Below are 21,699 nucleotides of genomic sequence, written 5' to 3' on the forward strand. Positions count from 1 at the left end.
CGGAACTCAGTTTCAGCACTAAGTTTCAGGAACTCAGTTTCATGGCATCCATCAAGTAGGCTCCATTGCCATTATAAGAGAACAAGGGAGGTGTTTATGGTGATTTCCGGCACCTTATTCCCCCCTAGAAAAATAGCACTGGTTAAGGGGCAAGGCTCTCTTCATGGCACACACTTCTGAGTTCTTCCTTGTGGTGTTAGAACTATTCCAATTGCATTTAGACTTTAAATGCTTTGTTACTCTTTTGTGTGTGTGAGAGAGAAAGCACACACTCTTCTCATTTTCTTGACAATGACATTTGAAGTTCTAGTCTGCAAAACAAGGACCCAACCAGAGATCCAATGTGTGAAGTAGATTTATGGTTATTTCCCAGTTGGCATTGTTTATTCCGACTGGAGATTCTGGGACATTATTTATGAATCTTTTTGTACCCTGAGTAGTTTTTCTTATGAAACAAGAGATCATGTGCCTTTTGTACACAAAACAGTTCCATCTTCTTGTTCCATGCTGAACAGAAGAGCACAGGTTAACCATAGTAGGAACAGCAGCAGGTTGTGTGAGTGAAAATACATTGCTAGTATCTTTGCAATCAGCTCTACTAAAAACTTTGGAGTTGGGCCTGGAAAGACACTGCTGGCCCATTTAATCCAGCTGTGCCATTCTAAATTGTTTCAGCAAAGCTGCACACCCTGTTGTGTCTGTGACTATCCACATAGTATGTGAATCTTACCATGTATAAGATTTACAGAATATAATTTCACCCATGCGCTGCCAATAGACTTGTTGTTTCTTTCACTGTGATTTAGAAGAGCATACACTTCCCCCTTCTAAAGAAAAAAGAAAGTCACTCAAAATACTTCCACATACACAACTAGGTGTCATTTTTTTTCTTTATTTAAGGAAAAATGGGGGAGAGGGGGACAGTATTTTATAATACACAAAAGACAAATTAGACAGCACTGCAAAAAGGCTGAGTGTTTCATTGCCACCAGTCTGCTTTGCAGCTCTACAATTAGTAATTTTGTCATTTTTTTATTATTGTTTAAGCATCTTTATAGTTGGCAGAGTTTGGGGTTATTTTTTTAAAAAAAAATCACAAAAGTGTGTACTGCTACTACTATGAAAACCTAAACCCCACAAAATCACTTCGAAATAAACCATAAATATGTGATGCACATTAGTGTAACAAAACCATTTTTTGTAAACATTTTCTCCAACATAACATGTGCATACAATAAAAAATAAAGCCACTGCAGTCATACAGTTAGAATTACTTTGACTTAAGATACATAAAGTTATTACTTAAAGCTTAAAACTAAACTAGGAGTATTTTTTTTATGCTTCACCAACAGCACTGCTTTAAAAATGGATTTCAACATTTTTTTTTATGTAGTGGTTTCGTAATACTGATTTGACTTGTCAAGTCAGCCCCCCTGGCATTTGTGTGTGGGGTTCGGGGGCAGCAAGACGGCTGCCCCGCTGAACAAGTCATGCTCCCCACCCAACCCCTACCCTCCTATTTTGTTGTACAGAACTTCATCAGCATATTGACCAGGGAGAATTCCTCCATATTACAACATTCCTACATTTAACAGTAGTCTTCTTTAAAATATATATAGATAGCAAGGTGGCATGAGAAGAGAGGTCAAGAATTGAATCAGTTTTTAACCACACCGTGCCTTTTAAATATTTTCCTTTGGGGCGTCTGGTCAACCAGGAGAATACGCTACAGTGCCATGTGTGAGAGATACCCCTATTGCCTCTGTCTGCATTGGTCTTCTGAGTCCCATTAATCCCTTGCTGTTCAAAGCAGAGCTGCTACCTCCACCTGTTTCCCAGCAGGTACAGTGAGAACTGAAAGCCACGTCTAGCATGAGCTCTGATGTTCAGTGCTATGCAAAAGCCAAACCATTCCCCCCCCCCTTCAAATAGGAGAGACTTCAAAAGGTTTTTCTGCCAACAATTATCTGTGTGTTTTCTGCTATTTACTCCTTTTTGGGGAGAGAGGGGGACTTCCTGATCTTGTAAAGAAAGCCCTTAGTAAAGAAAAATAAGTCGGTCAAAGAAAGGAACAGCAGTATGATTCCCAAAAAAAAGGCTTATTCAGCAGCTGGTTCACCCAATTGGTACTGTTCCACACAAAGCAAGTTGTGTGACAAATCTCATTTGAACTATTGAAGCGTCTCGATCGAAGAATCACATTTAAATCTCTACACCTGTCATGCCATGAAAAAGGTTAACCACAGCAGAAAACATATAGCCCATGAAACACTGGACTCCAGTTCACTGGCTGAACAGTGAACTTAAGGCAGCTGTTAACAAAAGTACCCCAAAAGGGATTTTTTAAATAAAAAAAATCCCTTTTAAAAAAAACCCAACCCCATAACGATCGAATAATGACACTGTGCATTATTACATCACCAACAGATAATACACACTCAAGTTTTCTCAAGTAATAAACACATGTAGCCTTTAAACAAATTATTAGTCTTGAGACATTTATTACGAAGGCCAAAAACTTACTGATAAAACAAAACTGAGGGGGTTTTTTCCCTTTAAAAAAGTGGGGCAAATGAGGGAAAGAGCCAAGAGTTGGATGTTACATTAAAACACAAGTATATGCTGTTTTTAAAAAAAAGAAAAATGAATAAGCGGTATTAACTACATTCTTAAAATAGTTTTAGTGCATTGCATTCTTAGAAAAGGAAAACATCACTTCCCCAAAAAGTTTCCTACAACATTTAACAAAGTTATAGAACTAGCCTAGCTATTGTTACTTGCCTGTTACTAAACCCCACATGTTAGGAGTAAAACCTTCTGAATTTTAGGCTGAATTCCTTAAAACTTCTATTCATGATAAAATCGGTATAAAATAAAGTGAAGAGTTCGCTTTCAAAATTTAAGAAATGGACTACTCAGGGTTGCTGTATCGCCGATACGGATCTATCAACCATCTCAAGTAACTGCTTGTCTCTTCTGCTGAAACCAAATATAAAATTAACAGTCAAACCTTTAACCTGCTAGTTTTGGTATTATCAATAATTGGACATTAATATTTGTACTCCTTAAAAAAAAAAAGTAGAAACCTAAACCACCTCTTTTACTGTATGCATTCGAAACAATGAGGTAGGCACAAAAATAAACATGTTTGGAATTTCCTTTCCCCAAAGGCTACATGCGGAGACTGGTAGTAAAAGTTGTTGCACATTTCAGGTTTAAACAAAAATTAAACCTTTAACTGAGGCAGTGCTAACACTGACATTACCAAGTTCTAGCCTAATGAAGAGTCGTTATAGAAAAATGAACAATTCTATTTATTTATTTAAAAAATCATCCACGTGTGGTTTTTAGGCAAAACTCGGTACATAGAGGGAAAAAAAATGACTGAACTCTTGGCCAAGCCAAAACTTAAAAAAAAGTCACCCTATCTCCCCCTAAACCACTGTGCCTTTCACATTTTTATAAATATTAATTTTAAAACCTGCATCTTCCTCTTTGCCCACATATTGTCACATTACAAAAGAAAAAAGAAGAAAAAAGAAATGTCAATTAAATACATTGTTAATATTACTATATTAAATTTGCTCTCTGCTTCAGCAACACTGACTCCACCTACAACACCCTCCAGCCACCTTCTCATGCCTGCCTCCTTTCAAAAAAACTTGCTTCTGGTCCGTCTCTTTCTTTCTCACTAGGCAATCTGCAGGAGGGGAAGGAGGAAAAGGAGAGGGAGACCTGATTTTTCCTCTAGTGGGATCCCAAAACAGATAGCACCCAATGGCAATATCTTTACAGCACCAGCTGCATACCGCAGCCTCAATTTTAAAACAAAAAGAACCCAACATCGGTGATGCCTCCACACGCCATGGCATGTGGCCCTACATCACGTCAGGTCTGTTCTCCAGTTGCAAATGGTTCCAAGTTATGAAGACTCCGGATGACAGCGATCCCTTGTCAAACTACAAGAGCTTCTACCAGCTCAGAAGAGAAGTCCTGCCTAAGGTCATGAAATAAACTTGGCTGCTTCCTCCGGACCGTACAGATGCAAAGAAAACCTGTAAAGCAAAAGACACAAGAGAAAACAAAATGGGACTCAGGTGGTTTTAAAACAGGGGTTAGCAAACTTTTTCAGGGGGGGGTCCACTGTCCCTCAGACCTGGGGGGGGGCGAACTATATTTGGGTGTGTGTGTGAACGAATTCCTATGCCCCACAAATCACCCAGAGATGCATTTTAAATAAAAGGACACATTCTACTCATGTAAAAACACGCTGATTCCCAGACCATCCGCAGGCCAGATTTAGAAGGTGATTGGGCCGGATCCGGCCCCCGGGCCTTAGTTTGCCTACCCATATTTTAAAACAAAGACTAGAAAGAAGAGAAGAAGTATTAGTGGGACACTTTTAAGGCAGTAGGAATGAAGTCATTGGGCATCAGTGGCTATACTCTCAAAGCTCAGTGGAACACCAAACTGCAGAAGGAAAGCCCTGTGGAAAGGGCTCTCCTGTATTTTTAAATATTTCGCCCTGGTGCCTCCAGATCAGGCATCTCCAAACTTCGGCCCTCCAGATGTTTTGGACTACAATTCCCATCTTCCCCGACCACTGGTCCTGTTAGCTAGGGATCACGGGAGTTGTAGGCCAAAGCATGTGGAGGGCCGCAGTTTGGGGATGCCTGCTCCAGATGTTGTTTGACTCAAACTCCTGTCAGCCACAGCCAACATGGTGGGAGCTGCAGTCCAACAACATCTGGGGAGTACTAAGCTATAGGAATTCTTTTCTGCTTCCCTGCCAACGAAGAGCGCAAGAGAGTCCGTGGCTATCCATATCTGATCCATATATCCATTCCTTTTCTCCCAATCCCAGTCAGAGCACTGCTGAATTGGGTGGAAGACATTTTGGACTGTTCGCCAGTGCATTCTCTCTCTCTTCTCCACCATAATTTTGAAACGGGGAGCGGGGGGGGGGGGGACTAATGTAAAGGAAGGAGAAATATATCTCTTACCTTGTCATTGCGTTCACATAGAAACTTCAGTCTTTGTGCCCTCTTGTGCATAAATACACCATCCAAATGTCCTGTTTCCACCGATCGTATCTCAATAGCTTTTTCTCCCCAGCCCATGATCTGATTGGATCGAATATATGCTTTAACAATCAAAACAAAAAGCCACGATTAATCATCCTCATGGTACACAGCAACATAAAGCAAAGTGGTTATATTATGCATTCCAACTTTTAATTGCAGTTTGTTGAATTGATAATATTTCATCCAACAGTAATCAATTCATGTAAAACCCATAAACGAAACTGATATATTTCCATCCTTGTTGCTGTGGCTAGATGGCTAGACAGCTAGATGAAAACTTGGCTTCTGTAAGCAAGCTTTTAGCTGATTACACTATACTCCCTTCTCAAAAGAACAGATATCTTTGAAAGTTGAATTTTCAAATACAAACAGCACCATCGTATGTATTTAATGGACTTTACTCCCAGGTAAGTGAGCATAGGATTTCAGTATATGAGTTTCTGTCCTCAGCCAAATACAATAAAGATAACATAAAGGCTGGGGTGGGGAAGATCACCTAGAATAATTAATAAAGCTTCCAATTCATTGAGACTATTAAAAACTTTGATTTGGATTCTTGTTAAGGACTGCTTACAGAGCCCCGGGCAGGCTGTGTCATATGGAGACAGTTTGCCTTCCTGAAATACTACGGAAACATTTATGGCGGAAATTGTTTTGTCTGTCTGAAGTCTTTAAGATTAGGTAGCCATAACTGGGTGCAGGGACTGCAATATGTGACTCAAAATATACCAGTATTTCTGTGGGGAATGCACAAAGGATTCTTATTCTTCTCTGATTTAGCCAAACAATGGGATTCTTAAGCTTTCTCAATTTCAGGAAGACATAAAGAGCATGGCTGCAGACACAAACCCTTGTGAAAATGTAACAAGGATCTCTGGATTGCGGTCTGCGCTTTCAAAACAGCTCGCCTCAAGCCCCATCTGTAAGGGAGCAACTTGTAATTACAAGTAATATAATTTTAGCTCAGCCATAAACTCACTACGTGACTTTAAACAAGCTCCCCTCCTAGCCCAACCACAACGGGAGGGTAGTAATACTGGTCTACCAAACAAGAGTAGTCAGAAAGGCTTCTGAGAAGTACATGGCACATGTTAAAAGTAGAGCATCCGAACACTATACACGTCCTAAGAATTATTATGGTAATTATTCTGGAATATAAATGCTCAATAAAGCTACTGGCTACAGCCCCAAACATTTGGAGGGCACCAGGTTGGCAAAGACTGATCTATAATGAGCCTCCACAAGATACAAGTGAAAAGGTACTTTACCGCTGTACAGATCTGTTTAACAAATGAACGACTGAATTCCAAGATAACAACAACAAAACAAAAGTAACCCATCTCTCCGTTGGGCCACATCATTTCCCTAAGAGTGCAAGCAATCTGAGAATCTTGGCATACCTACCCACTGATGTTGGCATTTCTCCCCACTGCAGAACCACATCTTTGGTGATCCTTCCATATGTATTAACATAGACTCCTTCATCTTCATAGCAAACAAGCAGCTCCATCCCATCCGTGTTTGGCAAAATGATGATTGCATGGGGTTGGATACTACTCTGGATCTGCAAGAACAACAGGAGGAGTTGGGTGTCACCTGCACTTTGAGGAACTGGAAGGAGTTGGAAGGGGTCATCTGGTCCCCAACGCTTGTACAATGCAGGATCCTCGCTAAAGCATCCATGACAGACTGAGTGCCCCCAACCTCTCAGATTAAAGCAGACACAACCTCTGCTTTAAAACCTCCAATGAAGGAGAGTCCAAAAGCTCCTGAGGGAGTCTGTCCCTATCTATCTATCTATCTATCTATCTATCTATCTATCTATCTATCTATCTATCATCTATCTATCTATCTATCTATCTATCTATCTATCTATCTATCTATTTCTGGGGCCTCCCCAGCAGAATATTAAAAACACAATAAAACACCAAACATTTAAAACTTCCCTAAACAGGGCTGCCTTCATATGTCTTCTAAAAATCAGATAGTTGTTTATTTCCTTGACATCTGATAGGAGGGCGTTCCACAAGGCGGGCGCCACTACCGAGAAGGCCCTCTGCCTGGTTCCCTGTAACCTCACTTCTCGCAGTGAGGGAACCGCCAGAAGGCCCTCGGCGCTGGACCTCAGTGTCTGGGCTGAAAGATGGGGGTGGAGACGCTCCTTCCACTGTCGGAACAGCTCTGAACCTCAGGACCAATGAAGTTATTTTAAGCGCCCAACAGAGAAAGAGAGCTCACTCACTCAATGGAAACTTGTCCTTGGAACACAGGGACAACTCCCCTTCACATATGAATAAGGTTTGGACATGCATCTCACTCTTTTTGTAATGCAGAATGGGCTACAGAATACCACGCAACGAGAAATCTGGATTCTTACATGAGTTGGGAGATAAATATCATACACTGATCCAGAGTCTACATCCACAGCATGAAATCCAGCACAGGAGCCATAGATCACCTTCAGCCTCTGACCTTCTTCCACAGTAAGATCCACTAATAATGGCTTATGTACCAAATCTCCAAATGACTGCAGTGCAAGTAATATATAAAAAAAGGAAATTCACTTAGCACACTCCATTAAAATATGTTTCCTTTAGAAATGTATGCATGCCTCCATCCCCCTCCTCTCTCCTGTGTGAGGTTTTTTCTTCCATTAAGGTACTCATTTTCATGTTAAAAAGAAATGCTGTACAGAGGAACTATGCTTTTGCCATTTCTTTGGCTCCTTTAATGAATCCGCACCAAGTGGCTCCCTAAAGGATCACTTAAGTTTTTCCCTTTAAAAATCAAAGCGAAACACCAGGATTATATTTCCCCCTCAATATTCAAAATATAATTTCTTCATAGAATAAATGCTTTAATTCAAAATATGCCAGATCAATCTCCCGTACAAGTTGATGAATTGTGGAGAAAATGGTGATGAGCCAATTGGTTCTCTCATTTTGCAATTTAAGAATGAGAGGGCAGGAACCTACAAACTGGGGGAAACCACCTCCCGAGAAGGAAAGGGACTCTCAAGTCTACTACAGTAGTTCCTGCTATGACAGATCTGGTCTTCATGGTTTTTGATACTACGGAATACTGTCTAATTCTCCTTCATCAGATAACACTAAAGTTTGACTAAAGAGCACGTTTTTAAGTGTGCTACTGGTCACACACAACCCTCATCAAATGCACAGCTCAGTGGTAGCGTGTCTGTTTGGCAAGCAAAAGGTCTCAGGTTCAACCTTTGTATTGTCAGGTAGGGCTGGGGAATGCACCTGCATTGACCAGCAATCTACCTTCCACACTTACCAATCTGAACCCTTACCTTAAATGCCATAAATTTGTGGTATGGTTTTGGTGCCCAAGCATAGACTTCTACTGAACTCTTCAAAGCAATTACTAAGAATTTGATTCTTTCATACTTCACTGGAATTAAAAAGGACAGAGAACATGATTTTTACATTATAATGGGGGGTCATATTATTGTCTTAGAACTGCTATAGAACTGCCAATTTAAAAACAATAATGCATATTGTCATATGTAATATGCACTCATAACTGAGTTACCTCATGGTCTTCTAAAAAAATGAGCTGATGCTATATCTCAGAAAAGTGTGCTTTGGGAAGAATTTTTTTATTTTCTTAAAATGAGGCATCTTACTTGAGTAGAATAAAATACCTTAAGTTCACATTTCCAGCGTTTGAATGTATTAATTCCTACAACAATCAAAAAAATATCCAAATGGCTATAACATTCTGGAGGAGTGATATCCTTATTAATCCAAGGGATTATGAAAGGCATGAATGATAAAACTAATATTTAGCACTGTCGTGTTTTGTTTGATAAATTGACAAATTAGTATTTTATTTCTATCTCACACCTTTCTCCCTGACAGGGACTCAAAATCACTTAAAACAATTTTGATTGATTGATTCAAGGGGTGCTTCCAATTGTGCAGCCCGTCTTCTTAAAAACCTAATTATTTTTAAAAATGGCCTTATTAAAGTTGCAGGTGGAAGGTGCCATTTTAGAAAGAAAAACAGTCTCTCCTGTCACAAAGAGGAAACCCAGGTCTTTTTTTCAGGGGGAACTCACCAGAAATATAGAACTGAGGAAACCTAGCCATTAACTGCTGCAACACATATATGCATCATCAAAAATTCCCCTTCAAAACTATTTTGTGTATATGCAAGTTCATGCAAATATTATCAACTGAGCGGCTGGTACCTTCAATGAGGTGCCAGCCTTAGTAATATTACTTTTAACACGTATATCATCTTTTAAAGGGAATTAAATCATTCTCATTACAGAGTTGGATATAATTTTTATAAATTACATAATGCAGTTCAGCACCAAAAAGGATCACCATTCCTATACATTTTTTAAGTGCAGATATTTCTTTTTCTGAAAAGTTACTGTTAAAGTTGTCAAAAGCCACAGTAATCTTCTGACCCCTCTGGATGTGACATTTATTGACTCCTAAAGGGTTGGGTTGGTGTGTTTTTTAAGCATATGAGGAGAAAAGGCTGATTCAAATAATCCCTGCTATTTGGCAACTATCAGAACTCTCAATGGAAGGGGGATGGGACAAATTACACAAAGGGAGGGGAAGGGGGCAATAGTGGGACCAGCCAAAATAATGGTTTCAAGTTAAAACTAAAACCAGATCCAAAATTTGCAGGGCATCTTTCCTTTGCAAGATTTCTTGAAACCAGGAGCAGGAACACAGGCATCCTGGTATTTGTTTGTTTGCCTATCCCTCTACAGGATAAGAGGCCTGTGGGCATTTCTCTGGAAATCTGCCTCCCACAAATTACCTCACATGGTTCCTGTGAACCAGTTAGCCTCTGCCAGGTTCAGAACTGGGACAGTGGCAGGGAAAGGATCTACAAAACCCAAACACATTTTGCCTTTACACTAGATCTAAGAGCATGTTGGGAAATGTGTTGCTCTCAAGGCAGGGGTGTGTGCATCACCCTCAGTTTTGCACATGTTTCCTGTTAACATGTCTCAGCGAAGATTAAAGCAACGTAAGAATGCATTCTTACAACATTCATCCTGGAATATATAAATATAAAAGAGGCAGCTGTCTCTTTCAGGCCTTGTGACTTGTTTACAGGAGAAGACCAAAAGCTAACCACAATCCATTTCAAGAGTTTCCTACCCTAGCCAGACCTTTCCATTACATAATTCCATCTTCACTGACTTTCATAAATGTGCACAATGAGTTACTTACCAACTTTATAGTGTACGCAGCCTTCCAAGTCACCTACAGTTGTCCAGCCTTGTTTCTTTTCCACCTCAGGGTCATTGTGAAGAATTTTGTTTCTTAACCATGACAGATAATACACTCTCAATTTGTTCTTCTTACCTAGAAAAGTATGGTAAGAATGGGCGGTAAGGTATACAAACCTCCACAAAAACACATTAGCCATCATAGATAAAATCCATTTACGCCAACAATTTAAGCTCACCAAAGGCAAACTTTCCTTCCAGCTATTGCTACTGCCTGTTGTGTTTTTAAAAAATCAAAACTCTACCTAAAGAAAGTAAGATGGACCAGGCTATGTTTCATGTTGACACAGTTCAGATTTAACATTTTCAGTCCTCCAAATAATGGTTTGAGGGACAAGTAATAAACTCTGTGCTCACATACTCTTCTCTCCCTATGTACATTCGGGGCTTGTTTTCACACAGTGGTACCCACTTCATAAACAATAGTTTATTAAACCAGGATGGAGAATCAGGACCAATAAGCTCTTTCTGCCTTGCCCTCATACATCAACTCTCGCATCAACTTCAGCCCTTCAATCGTGCTTTCGTATCATGTTTACCAAGCTGGCATTAAACCACAGTTTCCTGTGACCGATGTAACTGGAAACTGGGGATTTGGAGAAGCCATGATTGAAGCAACACAGTTGGTGTATGGCGGGAGGGATAAGGGGGAGCATGTGGTCCCAACACTCATTCCTAGTTTAATTGTTGTTGTTTAGTCGTTTAGTCGTGTCCGACTCTTCGTGACCCCATGGACCATAGCACGCCAGGCACTCCTGTCTTGCACTGCCTCCCGCAATTTGGTCAAACTCATGTTCGTAGCTTCGAGAACACTGTCCAACCATCTTGTCCTCTGTCATCCCCTTCTCCTAGTGCCCTCAATCTTTCCCAACATCAGGGTCTTTTCCAAGGATTCTTCTCTTCTCATGAGGTGGCCAAAGTATTGGAGCCTGAGCTTCACGATCTTACTAAGCTACAATTCACTGCATCACAACTGAGCCTTGCTCACAGTCAACTCATTACTTCCTGGTTGAAGCTGGCTTCAGATCCTGATTTGGAAGGCAAGTGCAAAATGTTGTTTTATAAAGAGCCATTGGGGGTGGGCGCTATCAGATATGGGGAATTCCAAATGCAGAATTCCAAATTCCAAATGCAGAATTCCAAATTCCTGTGGGGAGTAGGGAAGGCGAGGATTAGAAAGCGACAGAGAGGTCTGCTTCTGGCCCATGCCCAATTTGCCCATCAAAACTTGACCTTTTGAATTCTCCAGTCTAGTACTTAAGCCGAGAGGTCAAAACAGTGAACTTCTAAAGCTTGCAACAGTTATGCTATAACTGTAGCAAGGGACAAACAAGGTGTATGCAAACACCCGTCTCTCTTACTCACAACCCAGCAGTACAATCTTCCAAGCCACATTTTTATTTATTTAACCATAACAAAAAATAGTTTACAATACAAACAATACAAAACATTCATAATAAAATTCAAATAAAATCAAACTTTTAAAATTGCATGATAACACATTATCAAAATACAGATAAAATCAACACATGCCAATAAGACTGCGCCTCTGGCTAGACTTGCCTAAACAACAGAATGTTTGCTTAGATTTGTATTAATATTTGCACAATATCACCTCAGACTTTTTATTTATTTCCTATAGCAGTATTTACTCAGTTACAACATGTGAATCCATGGGAACTTGGGTTTGAACTGCATCACTGGAATAGTTTTATCGTAACAGACATGCTGTGGGAAAAGACCTGTAGTTTTTTTGTTTTTAAGCTTCACATGCTGCTGAGATGGCGAAAGACTGTGGTTAAAACTTGTGTGTGATCGTGGTTTTTTAAATGCGTCATTGGAGATCAAGATTCCTTGCCACATTCACTAGTTTCCTACTTGAATATTGTTTCCTCTTTTAAGGCACGTTATGTTAACCCTATAACTGCATGACCCTTAGTGACTGGGAAATACCTTCAGCCAGGTATATCGTCAACCTTTTCAGCTCCACCTTTAACCCAAGCATGCATTTGGGGATCTATTTCTTACCCACCTTTTACTATATATTTGCATGGTAGTAATGCTCTTAAGGGACGCGGGTGGCACTTTGGGTTAAACCACAGAGCCTAGGGCTTGCCGATCAGAAGGTCGGCGGTTCAAATTCCTGCGACGGGATGAGCTCCCGTTGCTCGGTCCCAGCTCCTGCCAACCTAGCAGTTCGAAGGCACGTCAAAGTGCAAGTAGATGAATAGGTACCGCTACAGCGCGAAGGTAAACGGCGTTTCTGTGTGGGCTGCTCTGGTTCGCTAGAAGCGGTTTAGTCATGCTGGCCACATGACCTGGAAGCTGTACCCCAGCTCCCTTGGCCAATAACACGAGATGAGCGCCGCAACCCCAGAATCGGTCACGACTGGACCTAACGGTCAGTGGTCCCTTTAACTTTTAATGCTCTTGTTGCGACCCAGCTCGGATCAGGCTATACGCCCTCCCATCAGAGGTCAAGGAGATAAACAACTACCTGACATTTAGAAAACACCTAAAGGCAGCCCTGTTTAGGGAAGTTTTTAATCTGTGATATTTCAATGTATTTTGTTATTTGTTGGAAGCCGCCCAGAGTGGCCGGGGAAACCCAGCCAGATGGGCGGGGTATTAATAATAATAATAATACCCCATTAGTTGGTCCCAACCCAGCAATTGCAGAAACAGCCTGTTCAATGTCCTTCTGTTTTGTGGGAGGTCACAAAGACTCTTTCATTAATAAAGACAAGAGCTTAAAGGCAAAATGGTATTCCATAGGGAGAGGCTTCTCATTTATTTAAAGCTTCTTTTTGTAGTCCTAATAATTTCTTGGGTGTACTCAGATATACTCAAATAAGATATACTCAGAGTAGACCTACTGAAATCAATAGACCTAGCTTAGGCATGTTCATTAATTGCAGTAGATAATATTTCAGTGGGTTGAATGGGCTGCTAGGGGAGGGGGAGTACCTCTGGTGAGGAACATGTCATGCTCCTTCTGGGACAGCTTGTTCCCCTTTGGTCCCCACCCTGCATTCAGCAATCACCAGTGGCTTCCAGAAGCTGTCAGCATGAGATAGCCGTCACACCCCAGGAACCATTTCAACTGGCTGGCTAAACCAGGAGAGGATAGCTGATGGGCCCCATCCCTTGGTGAGTTAGGGACTTCCCCTACATGCAAAGACAGGCTCCGGAGGATTGAGTGGACAAGACCAATAGTGGGTCCAACAGCCAAGAAGGCGGTTTCTGCACCTGCTGTAGAGGGAAGAGCGGGGAAGATGGGGCTGGGAAGGTAGCCCACCTGGTAGTAGGGAAACTCTAAACCTCTGCTGTCTCGTGGGATATCTTCGAGAGAAGAAAAGGCGAAGGCGTAAACTCTACACAAATCCAAGGTGGAGTCCCTAAGGCAAGTCAGATGGGCACCTTGTACATCTCATTCCAGCTACTCCTGCAGCTAAGCTAGTGCCAAACATAATGCTCTGCTTTTCTTTGGACCACACCAGTGAGACAGGAGTTTGTGTTGTCTGGGCAGCTTAGGACCTCCACATACACTGCCCAGGCCTGCGCCCTGGGGAGGTCACTTTGGTGCTGCTAACACAATGGTTTGACTTCACCCCTGGAGGTTCACTCCATTGTCTCTCAAGACAGATGGATGCCAACAACAACTTTGATTAACACTTTCGTTGGCTATCACCTTGGTTAATCAGGGATAGAGAACCTATAACCCTCCAGATGCTGTTGGACTATAATTCCCATCATTCCTCACTATAGACCACGTAGTCTGGGATAGATGAGAACTGTTTTCCAGCCACATCTGCACAGCCATATCTAATATTAAAAGTAGCATGTTCTCTGCAGGAACTTTTGATAGATTTATTGTTAGATGAAACAGCAATTTAAAAGGGCAAAGAGTGAGCAAAAAGAGATAAAAGCGTAAAAAGTAGAGGTTCGAACCATTCTGTTATTCAAAGAAAGACCACAAAATGGTTTTCTTAAAAAGAGAATTTATATTTACCCGATATTGTCACCAAGACGTTTAGACCTTCAAGTACATCCATTTGCTGGAATCTTCTTCGGTTTATTAATGGATACACCTTCCCTTGGCCACTCCTGTCCAACAGCATCAGACCACTCTCTGTACCCACTAACAAATTCACCCCTAGGGTAAAGTAATATCAAGTCAGAACACAAAGTTCCTTGATTGGCCAGTTCAGTAGATATCTGCAGTTCTCTGGGCAAACGCCAAACCTTTTCACACAAGAAGAATGAATATGACACCAGGGCATGAAATACACACCAACATTCCAGAAATGCTGTTAAAGCAGAGTTTCCTTCCATCTAGAGTTTGCATCTGGGTGGATTTCATTTCCATGCCTGCTATGCTCTCACAGAAATTGCATTCCAGGAATTTCCATGGAAATGTTCGCCCATACAAAGGTCTACTCTTGTGCAAACTGACTCAGTTTACCTTTAGTAAACTTCATGCAGACTTCTGAACCTTTTGCCTGATAAACATATTGCACCTAGAAAACTAATCTGAAAACACTTTCGACAACCATTAGTCCCAAATTTCCAATAGGTTTTTTTCTTATGACCTTATGCTTCATCTGCAAGATGTTCATATAAAAGGAAGGAACTAGCGACCCACATTGGATTGCATACCCCATAAGGCAGCACATAAGATCTCAGAATTGAATCTCTTCTTGTATTTGCGGATTTCTGGGGTGTCGCTTTGTGGCCGTGTATTTGTAGGGTTCACATTAACAACTGATCCTTTCCTGGTTGGATCTTGCCTTATCGCCTCTGCCCTCATTGCTTCACTAGAGAATCCTACTGCAGAAAAAATTGGAAGAAAGAAAGAGGAAAAAACAGTTATCTTTTAGTATACATTTGGGCTCACATATGATATGCACATCAAGTTGAAGAAAAATACTGTTAGGTACAGCATGTGAAACATATACAGCCATACCTCGGAAGTCGAACACCTTGCAAGTTAAACGTTTTGGCTCCCAAATGCCGCAAACCCGGAGGTGAGTTTTCTGGTCTGCAAATGTTCTTTGGAACCCAAACATCTGACGCTGCTTCCATGGCTTCTGATTGGCCGCAGGAGCTTCCTGCAGCCAATCGTAAGCTGCACCTTGGTTTCCGAACGTTTGGGAAGTCGAACGGACGTCTGGAATGGATTTTGTTCGACTTCCGAGGTACGACTGTATTGGGAACTGTTCTAAGCATTTCAACAGTTACTATAAGCCTTACTCATTGGTGTTTATATTACTTACCAACAGAAGTCACAGTTGTTCCACTAGATGGAGATATCTGTAGTAATCTAGGGTCTATAAAAGGTGTAAAGGAGGTAGATTTGTGTTTCTGCAGTGTGTTACTAGCGGACTGAGTCTGCAATGTAAATTTCAGAGTCATTAATGGTTATAATATAAACAAATAGGATCACAAAAAAACCCAAGCAAATAATTCCAGCCACTACTGGACAGCACTGTTTTAGAAGCCTTCTCGTCCCCCTTCCTCAAGTGCTGCCTACACGTGAGTAGCATAAACATTTTAAATAAACATTTTTCCTAAGCACTACTGTGAAAGTTCAGTCCAACTCACAGTCTTAATTTAGACGTTTACATAATGAGGCCTGTTCACTAAAACAAGCATACAAGAATGTCTCCTCTCGCTGAAACATGTAAGGCTCCTATTCTGTAAATATTTCTTTATTCCACATCCAACATATTCTGCTTTTCATCTTTCTACTGTAATTCTCCTTTGCTTTTGTTGTTGCTATTCTGTGTCTTCTACCCTCAGCTAGTGACCAACCGGGAACTATAGTCTCCTCTAGTGCAACCAAATTTGAGCAATTAGGAATCAGGCATTCAGTTCTACATTTGATACGCCGTTTTAGCATCCAGTTAATTTGTAGGACAATTCTTTCGCTCTCAAATCTCCCTTGTAAACTGAGCCTCTTGCCAGAAAGCTGCAGCAGTTTCTTCCACCATCATTTTAAAAGAAAAATACTGAACCTTTATTGAACAAGGGGACTTATTAGGGAGGGGGTGTGTGGACAGGGACATGAAGCAATATTCAGGCACCGGTGCACCCTGAAGTTAAAACACAATAAACATGGAAAACACAAACGAAAGGAGAAAAGTGAAACAATGAAACTGTTAAAAAGTGGAAGTGGGATGACTTTAAAAATCCCTTGCCAGATTATGAGAGTTAAGTGTCACAGGGACAACACTACACTTTAAGGCAGAATGACACGGGTTAAAAACAAAGTGTGTGATGTACAAAGTTACTACAGACAAAAAAAGGGTGGGGAGGGCGAGTTGATGTTTAACTAGGCTTTTTTTCATACATCTGAAGTGTTGGCTCAGTTCCCTTGCCTACAAAACCTCTTAAAAGACAGAGAGCCTTTACTGTGTCCCTCAAAGTGGACTAGGGTTTTAAAATGAATTCTGCTTCCACCAAATTCTACAAGCTCTATTTCTCCATTCCAAAAACTCTGCAGCTGTTTAAAAACATGGTGTTTAGAACAAAGGAAGTGGTGGGCCTTGACAGTATTCAAATAACTGACTTCTACCCTACAGCAATATGCACTGGGTTTGATTCCAAACTTGCATGGAGTAGACAGAGCTCCATACATTGTACATGTCCACAGGTAGAAGTGTGCGAAGAGATAATCAATGACCCTCCCTCATTTCCATGCAGTCCCCCTGTGTGTTCCAGAAAATCTGCTCTAGAGGGTTAAAGTCCCTCTGGAACAGGAGGGGAGGTAAAGAAAGGGAAATGGGCGAAAATCATCTCCTCCCTTGTGCCCTCAAGCAGGAGCCTCTTGTGAAAGATAAGCTACCGCTTTAACATGGGATTACTTGTGAAATTCCAAAACACTACAACCCGGGAACCAATAAGACTCCGCCACCATGAATTTAGTTTTGTTATAAAAACTAAATTCAAGTGGCACCTACAAATATGCTGTGGTTTGTAAGGTGCCTTCTGTTTCCCAGTGCTAGAAACTGATTTCCTTGCCCTTTTGCTTCAAGCAGACTATTTATTAATATTCATAAGCATCTCGTGAATTTTCATGCACACTGTCTCAATTTCACACTTTCTTAACATTCACACACACACACCCCGGCCAAATGCAACTTTGGGATTGAAGGCAGACTTCCTGGTAATATCACAGGGACTATCCAAACCAGTGCAGCAAATAACTGGCTTCCGACTGAAACCGTTTTAAAGAGTGTGATTCTGGGGTGCATCTGTACATTTGAAAGCCCTGGCAGAACAGCCTCGCTGCTTTAGGAGCGTTTTGTGGAGATTCAGTTCCGAGTCCTACCTTCCTTGTTCTGTTCATTGGTAAAAGCTTCTGAAAATAAATGATGCCTCCCCCCCCCCCTCTTTAAAACCTGCGCATCCCTAATCTGTTGAAGTACAGTGGTACCTCTACTTACGAATAACTCTACTTACGAATGTTTCTACGTACGAATGGAGCTCCGTCCGCCATCTTGGATGCGGTTTAGATAGGATTTTTTCTACTTACACATTTTTAGATAGGGTTGCTTCTACTTACGAATTTTTTCTCCCAATGCATTCCTATGGGATTCGACTTACAATTTTTTTCGACTTACAAATGTGTGTTTGGAACGCATTAAATTCGTAAGTAGAGGTACCACTGTATTTCTGTTTAGGTACCTATCATGTGTACAAAAGCTTTTCCCTACCACCAGAGGTCACTTTCCAAGTGTATCGACTGTCTTCACATGGAAAGAGTAGCTATGTCATAGGAAAGCTGCCTCCAATTTTATAAATTGCCTTTCAAAGCGGATCTGTGCCGTTAAAAACCGAGACGGGTCTTTTCACACGACATTCCAAAACAACAGAAACAAAGGTATCAAAGAGCCGGTTGCTTCATTCCCTCTCCCCATCAAGAAATTTCAAATAAGCAGCCTCTTGTGGTAAGGCTGGAGAAAGCTTCCTTTCTAAGACAGTGCACTCCTTTTCCCAAAGCAAGGACCCCACTACATGCGTAGTTACTTAGTAGTATGCTAAACCGGGTAGTATCGTCATCTGAAGAAGCCAGATTACCCTAAGTGTGACCTTTCCAATTAGGCACTCTCCCCAAAACAGCGTTTAAACAAATACCGACAGGGCAACCAGTTTAGCTTATCCAAAAGCCATGCAATTAATGACTTGTTGTATTAAAAAGGGGGGGGGGAAGCAAGAGTAGTCAACTGGCAGGTTTGGGGTAAAACTGCTCTAGAGTTAAGGGGGGTTTGGTACGTAAAGAGCTGAAATGTGTTATTTTTGAGGAGTGAGGGGTTAAGTGACAGGAAGAAGAAGAACAGCAGCAGCAGGGGGGAGGGGCGCTGAGCTGGAGCTCCTCCGGAAAAGCTAGCTATGAAGCAATAACCCTATGAAAGCAGCCAGCTGTGGGGCAAGACATACCTCATTAGTAGTTAGCTTGTCCTGGGGTGTCTGTGGGGACATGGTGGGTGTCGGCTGGCTGGAGGATGGGGAGGAAGAGGTGGAGGAAGTGGAGGAGGAATGGCTTTGCTGTAAGAGATCTGGCAAGAGGTGAATGCGACCGGCAAAGCCATTGCTCTCATGATGGCTGGCACGCTTTGTGTCAACTGTACTCTGCAGAAAAAACAGGCACACTTGTCTTGCTCAAGTGCTGCGTAAAAGGTCTCTCTGTCCCTAGAAAGCTGGTCTACTTTCAATGCTTCAAAACATCAACCAAGCCTTGATGCCTCCATCAGAAAGGTCAGTGGCAGTGAGAGGAATTCAGCCACACACTACAGGAATGTTTGGGTTCCCTGGCAGAGCCAGCTTTGTTCACCAGCCAAATTAAGCTCCTGTTGGCCAAATCCGCACTACCACATCCACCGGCACGTTCCCTAAGGTTATTTTTACTATCATCTTTTTTTCCCCTTTTTTCTTTCTTAGTTCTGGTTTTTAAAGACACGATCAGATGAAAGTGCTTGAAATATCTGGTGAATGTCCTAATTTAGTTATCTGAACAATATGCATGACATTTTAATACATCCTCCGGGGCTCTATTATGATAGGGAATGTTCAGCTGCAGAACTGGAAAACTCGGTAATGAGTGAGGTTCATGTTGTACAAACTACCACACTAAACAGACCCGCAAGTTCAAGGGAAGGGAAGCAATGCCTTGGCTATTCTGTGCATAACATTTCAAGACAGATAGACCATGTGACCTGATAGTTCTGTTGCTAAAGATAAGAAGGTCTGGTTTCATGAACTGGTCTGGGTAGGAAACCTCTTGGAAAATGTATGTAAGCTGTTCTGAACTCCTTAGAGGGACACATTGTGCATTTGTAACTGATTTAAAGCAAACTAGGTGATCTCTTCTTCTGCTGTATCTGGCTCTCCCACCATTAGTTGTTTGTTAGGTTTTTTTTTTTTTAAAAAAAACACCTTTTAAAGGCTGAGAATCACAACAGAGATTCCTTCCAGTGGCCTGCAGCTCTTTAACCTTTGTGTTGGTCCAAGATTAAGATAAACTCAGCACAGTGTGCTGTGAGGTGTCACTACAATGGACGTAAGCACGAACATTGTGTGGAAACTATTACTCCCTTTGCAGGCCTGAAATGTCTGCTGGTTCAACAAGAGGCTATTAACTGTGTCTGCAAGTCCTGCAACTGACATTATGTAGGAAGAGAGTATGAAAGAATGAGTGAGTTAATGAGGGTGGGGAGAGGGAGAGGGGAAACCACACTTGAAAGAACGCATACCTGTCGGACGATTAAAGTGCCCTCCTTGGAAGGAGTCATTGCAGGTTCACTCTCCACGTCGTCGTGCACAATCATAGTTTTCACGGACTCTGTTTCCCCATTGCTGAGGTTTAGAGTGGATCTGTTAGGTAAAGGAGACATTTCGATTGCGTCCTCATGTGCCCTTTCTATTTCTATTCTGATTCTTCAGTATCCACAGCAATTTTTTTAAAAAAAGGTAAAGGACCCCGGGACGGTTATGTCCAGTCAAAGGCGACTCTGGGGTTGTGGCGCTCATCTCGCTTTCAGGCCAAGGGAGCCGGCGTTTGTCGGCAGACAGCTTTCCGGGTCATGTGGCCAGCATGACTAAACCGCTTCCGGTGCAACGGGACACTGTGACTGAAGCCAGAGCGCATGGAAACGCCTTTACCTTCCTGCCACAGCAGTACCTATTTATCTACTTGCACTGTGTGCTTTCGAACTGCTAGGTTGGCAGGAGCTAGGACAGAGCAATGGGAGCTCACACCATCGTGGGGATTCGAACCGCCAACCTTCTGATCGGCAAGCCTGGCTCAGTGGTTTGGACCACAGTGCCACCTGTGTCCCACAGCAATACTAAAATAATTTCACACAAGGATTATTTTAACAGAAGTACTAGGGTACGTTTAATTGTGGAAACCTTGCCATTCTCGAAAGCCTTTATTTGCAAACCCCCATTCATTTGGATGCCTGCAGTGAACAAGAATTTTTTTTGGGGGGAGGGGGATAGTATTTTACTATGATACACACTCTTGTGTTTTTAAATTGTAAACAGCCCTGTGATCCTCGGATGGATCTGTATAGAAATTTAAATCAGCATCATCATCATCATCATCATCATCATCCAGACAGCCAGGTAGGGAAGCTTTTGTAAATTAGCTAGTAGCTTCTCAGAGAATGGCAAGTCAAATATTTGTATTAAAACTGAAAGTAATTACTGTACCGATGCCTTCAAAATGTGCACTTCTCACTTATCTATTCATCTTGCTTTATCCACATCTTCAAGATATATTCATTTTCCTATTATAGGATATTGTGAACCCTTATATAGCAGATTGCCTATGTTTATATTATGGAAGGAGACACACACAATCCTATATTCTATAGGATCACAGAATTAGAGAAGAACTAAAAGATAGCAATGGTCAAACACCTTTCACAAATCACAATTTCCATACCTGAAAACAGTATGGGAAGCCCTACCAGAATTCACAAAATGAAATGGCCTTGTAAGCAAATGCTCCATTAATACATCACATCAGGAAGAGAGGGAAAGGAGAACTAACACTGCTCTAGCATCTTCTGGTCCCGAAGTAGATTCATCAACTCCTTCCTGCTCTATGTCATCGTCGTCTTCATCAGTTGTTCCCGACTCTTCACTGGATGATGAATAATCAGTCACTTTATGTGGAGGCCGCACATCCTCGACTGCCCGTAATTCCTTTGCCAAATCAGTTAAATTCTAGAAGGAGCAGAAGGAAAAGCACATGGTGACCAGCTGCAGAAAAGGATGCAAGTAGATGGGTAACACTGCCCATTTCAGGTTCCAAAAGCTGGATCT

General features: G+C 41.6%; 1 protein-coding gene across 4 annotated transcripts in view; it reads right to left on the minus strand.

Annotated features, from left to right (window-relative positions):
- Positions 1–872: 872 nt before the first annotated feature.
- Positions 873–21,699, minus strand: part of MAP4K4 (mitogen-activated protein kinase kinase kinase kinase 4) — a 130,636-nt gene continuing 109,809 nt past the window's right edge. For 2 of the 4 annotated variants that reach the window (XM_035116240.2, XM_035116247.2), the window contains 12 exons: positions 21,425–21,600; positions 20,121–20,241; positions 18,808–18,999; positions 15,642–15,756; positions 15,025–15,195; positions 14,378–14,521; positions 10,307–10,441; positions 8,395–8,495; positions 7,462–7,611; positions 6,489–6,648; positions 5,004–5,143; positions 873–4,055 (listed from right to left, as the gene is read on the minus strand). In XM_035116240.2, the coding sequence (XP_034972131.1) occupies positions 3,972–4,055; positions 5,004–5,143; positions 6,489–6,648; positions 7,462–7,611; positions 8,395–8,495; positions 10,307–10,441; positions 14,378–14,521; positions 15,025–15,195; positions 15,642–15,756; positions 18,808–18,999; positions 20,121–20,241; positions 21,425–21,600 (1,689 nt within the window). In that variant the 3' untranslated portion in view covers positions 873–3,971. The remainder of the gene's footprint in view (positions 4,056–5,003; positions 5,144–6,488; positions 6,649–7,461; positions 7,612–8,394; positions 8,496–10,306; positions 10,442–14,377; positions 14,522–15,024; positions 15,196–15,641; positions 15,757–18,807; positions 19,000–20,120; positions 20,242–21,424; positions 21,601–21,699) is intronic. The other 2 variants (XM_035116245.2, XM_035116248.2) reach the window with 1 other exon arrangement.

The sequence above is a fragment of the Zootoca vivipara genome, chromosome 4, assembly GCF_963506605.1.
Source record: "Zootoca vivipara chromosome 4, rZooViv1.1, whole genome shotgun sequence".
Taxonomy (NCBI): domain Eukaryota; kingdom Metazoa; phylum Chordata; class Lepidosauria; order Squamata; family Lacertidae; genus Zootoca; species Zootoca vivipara.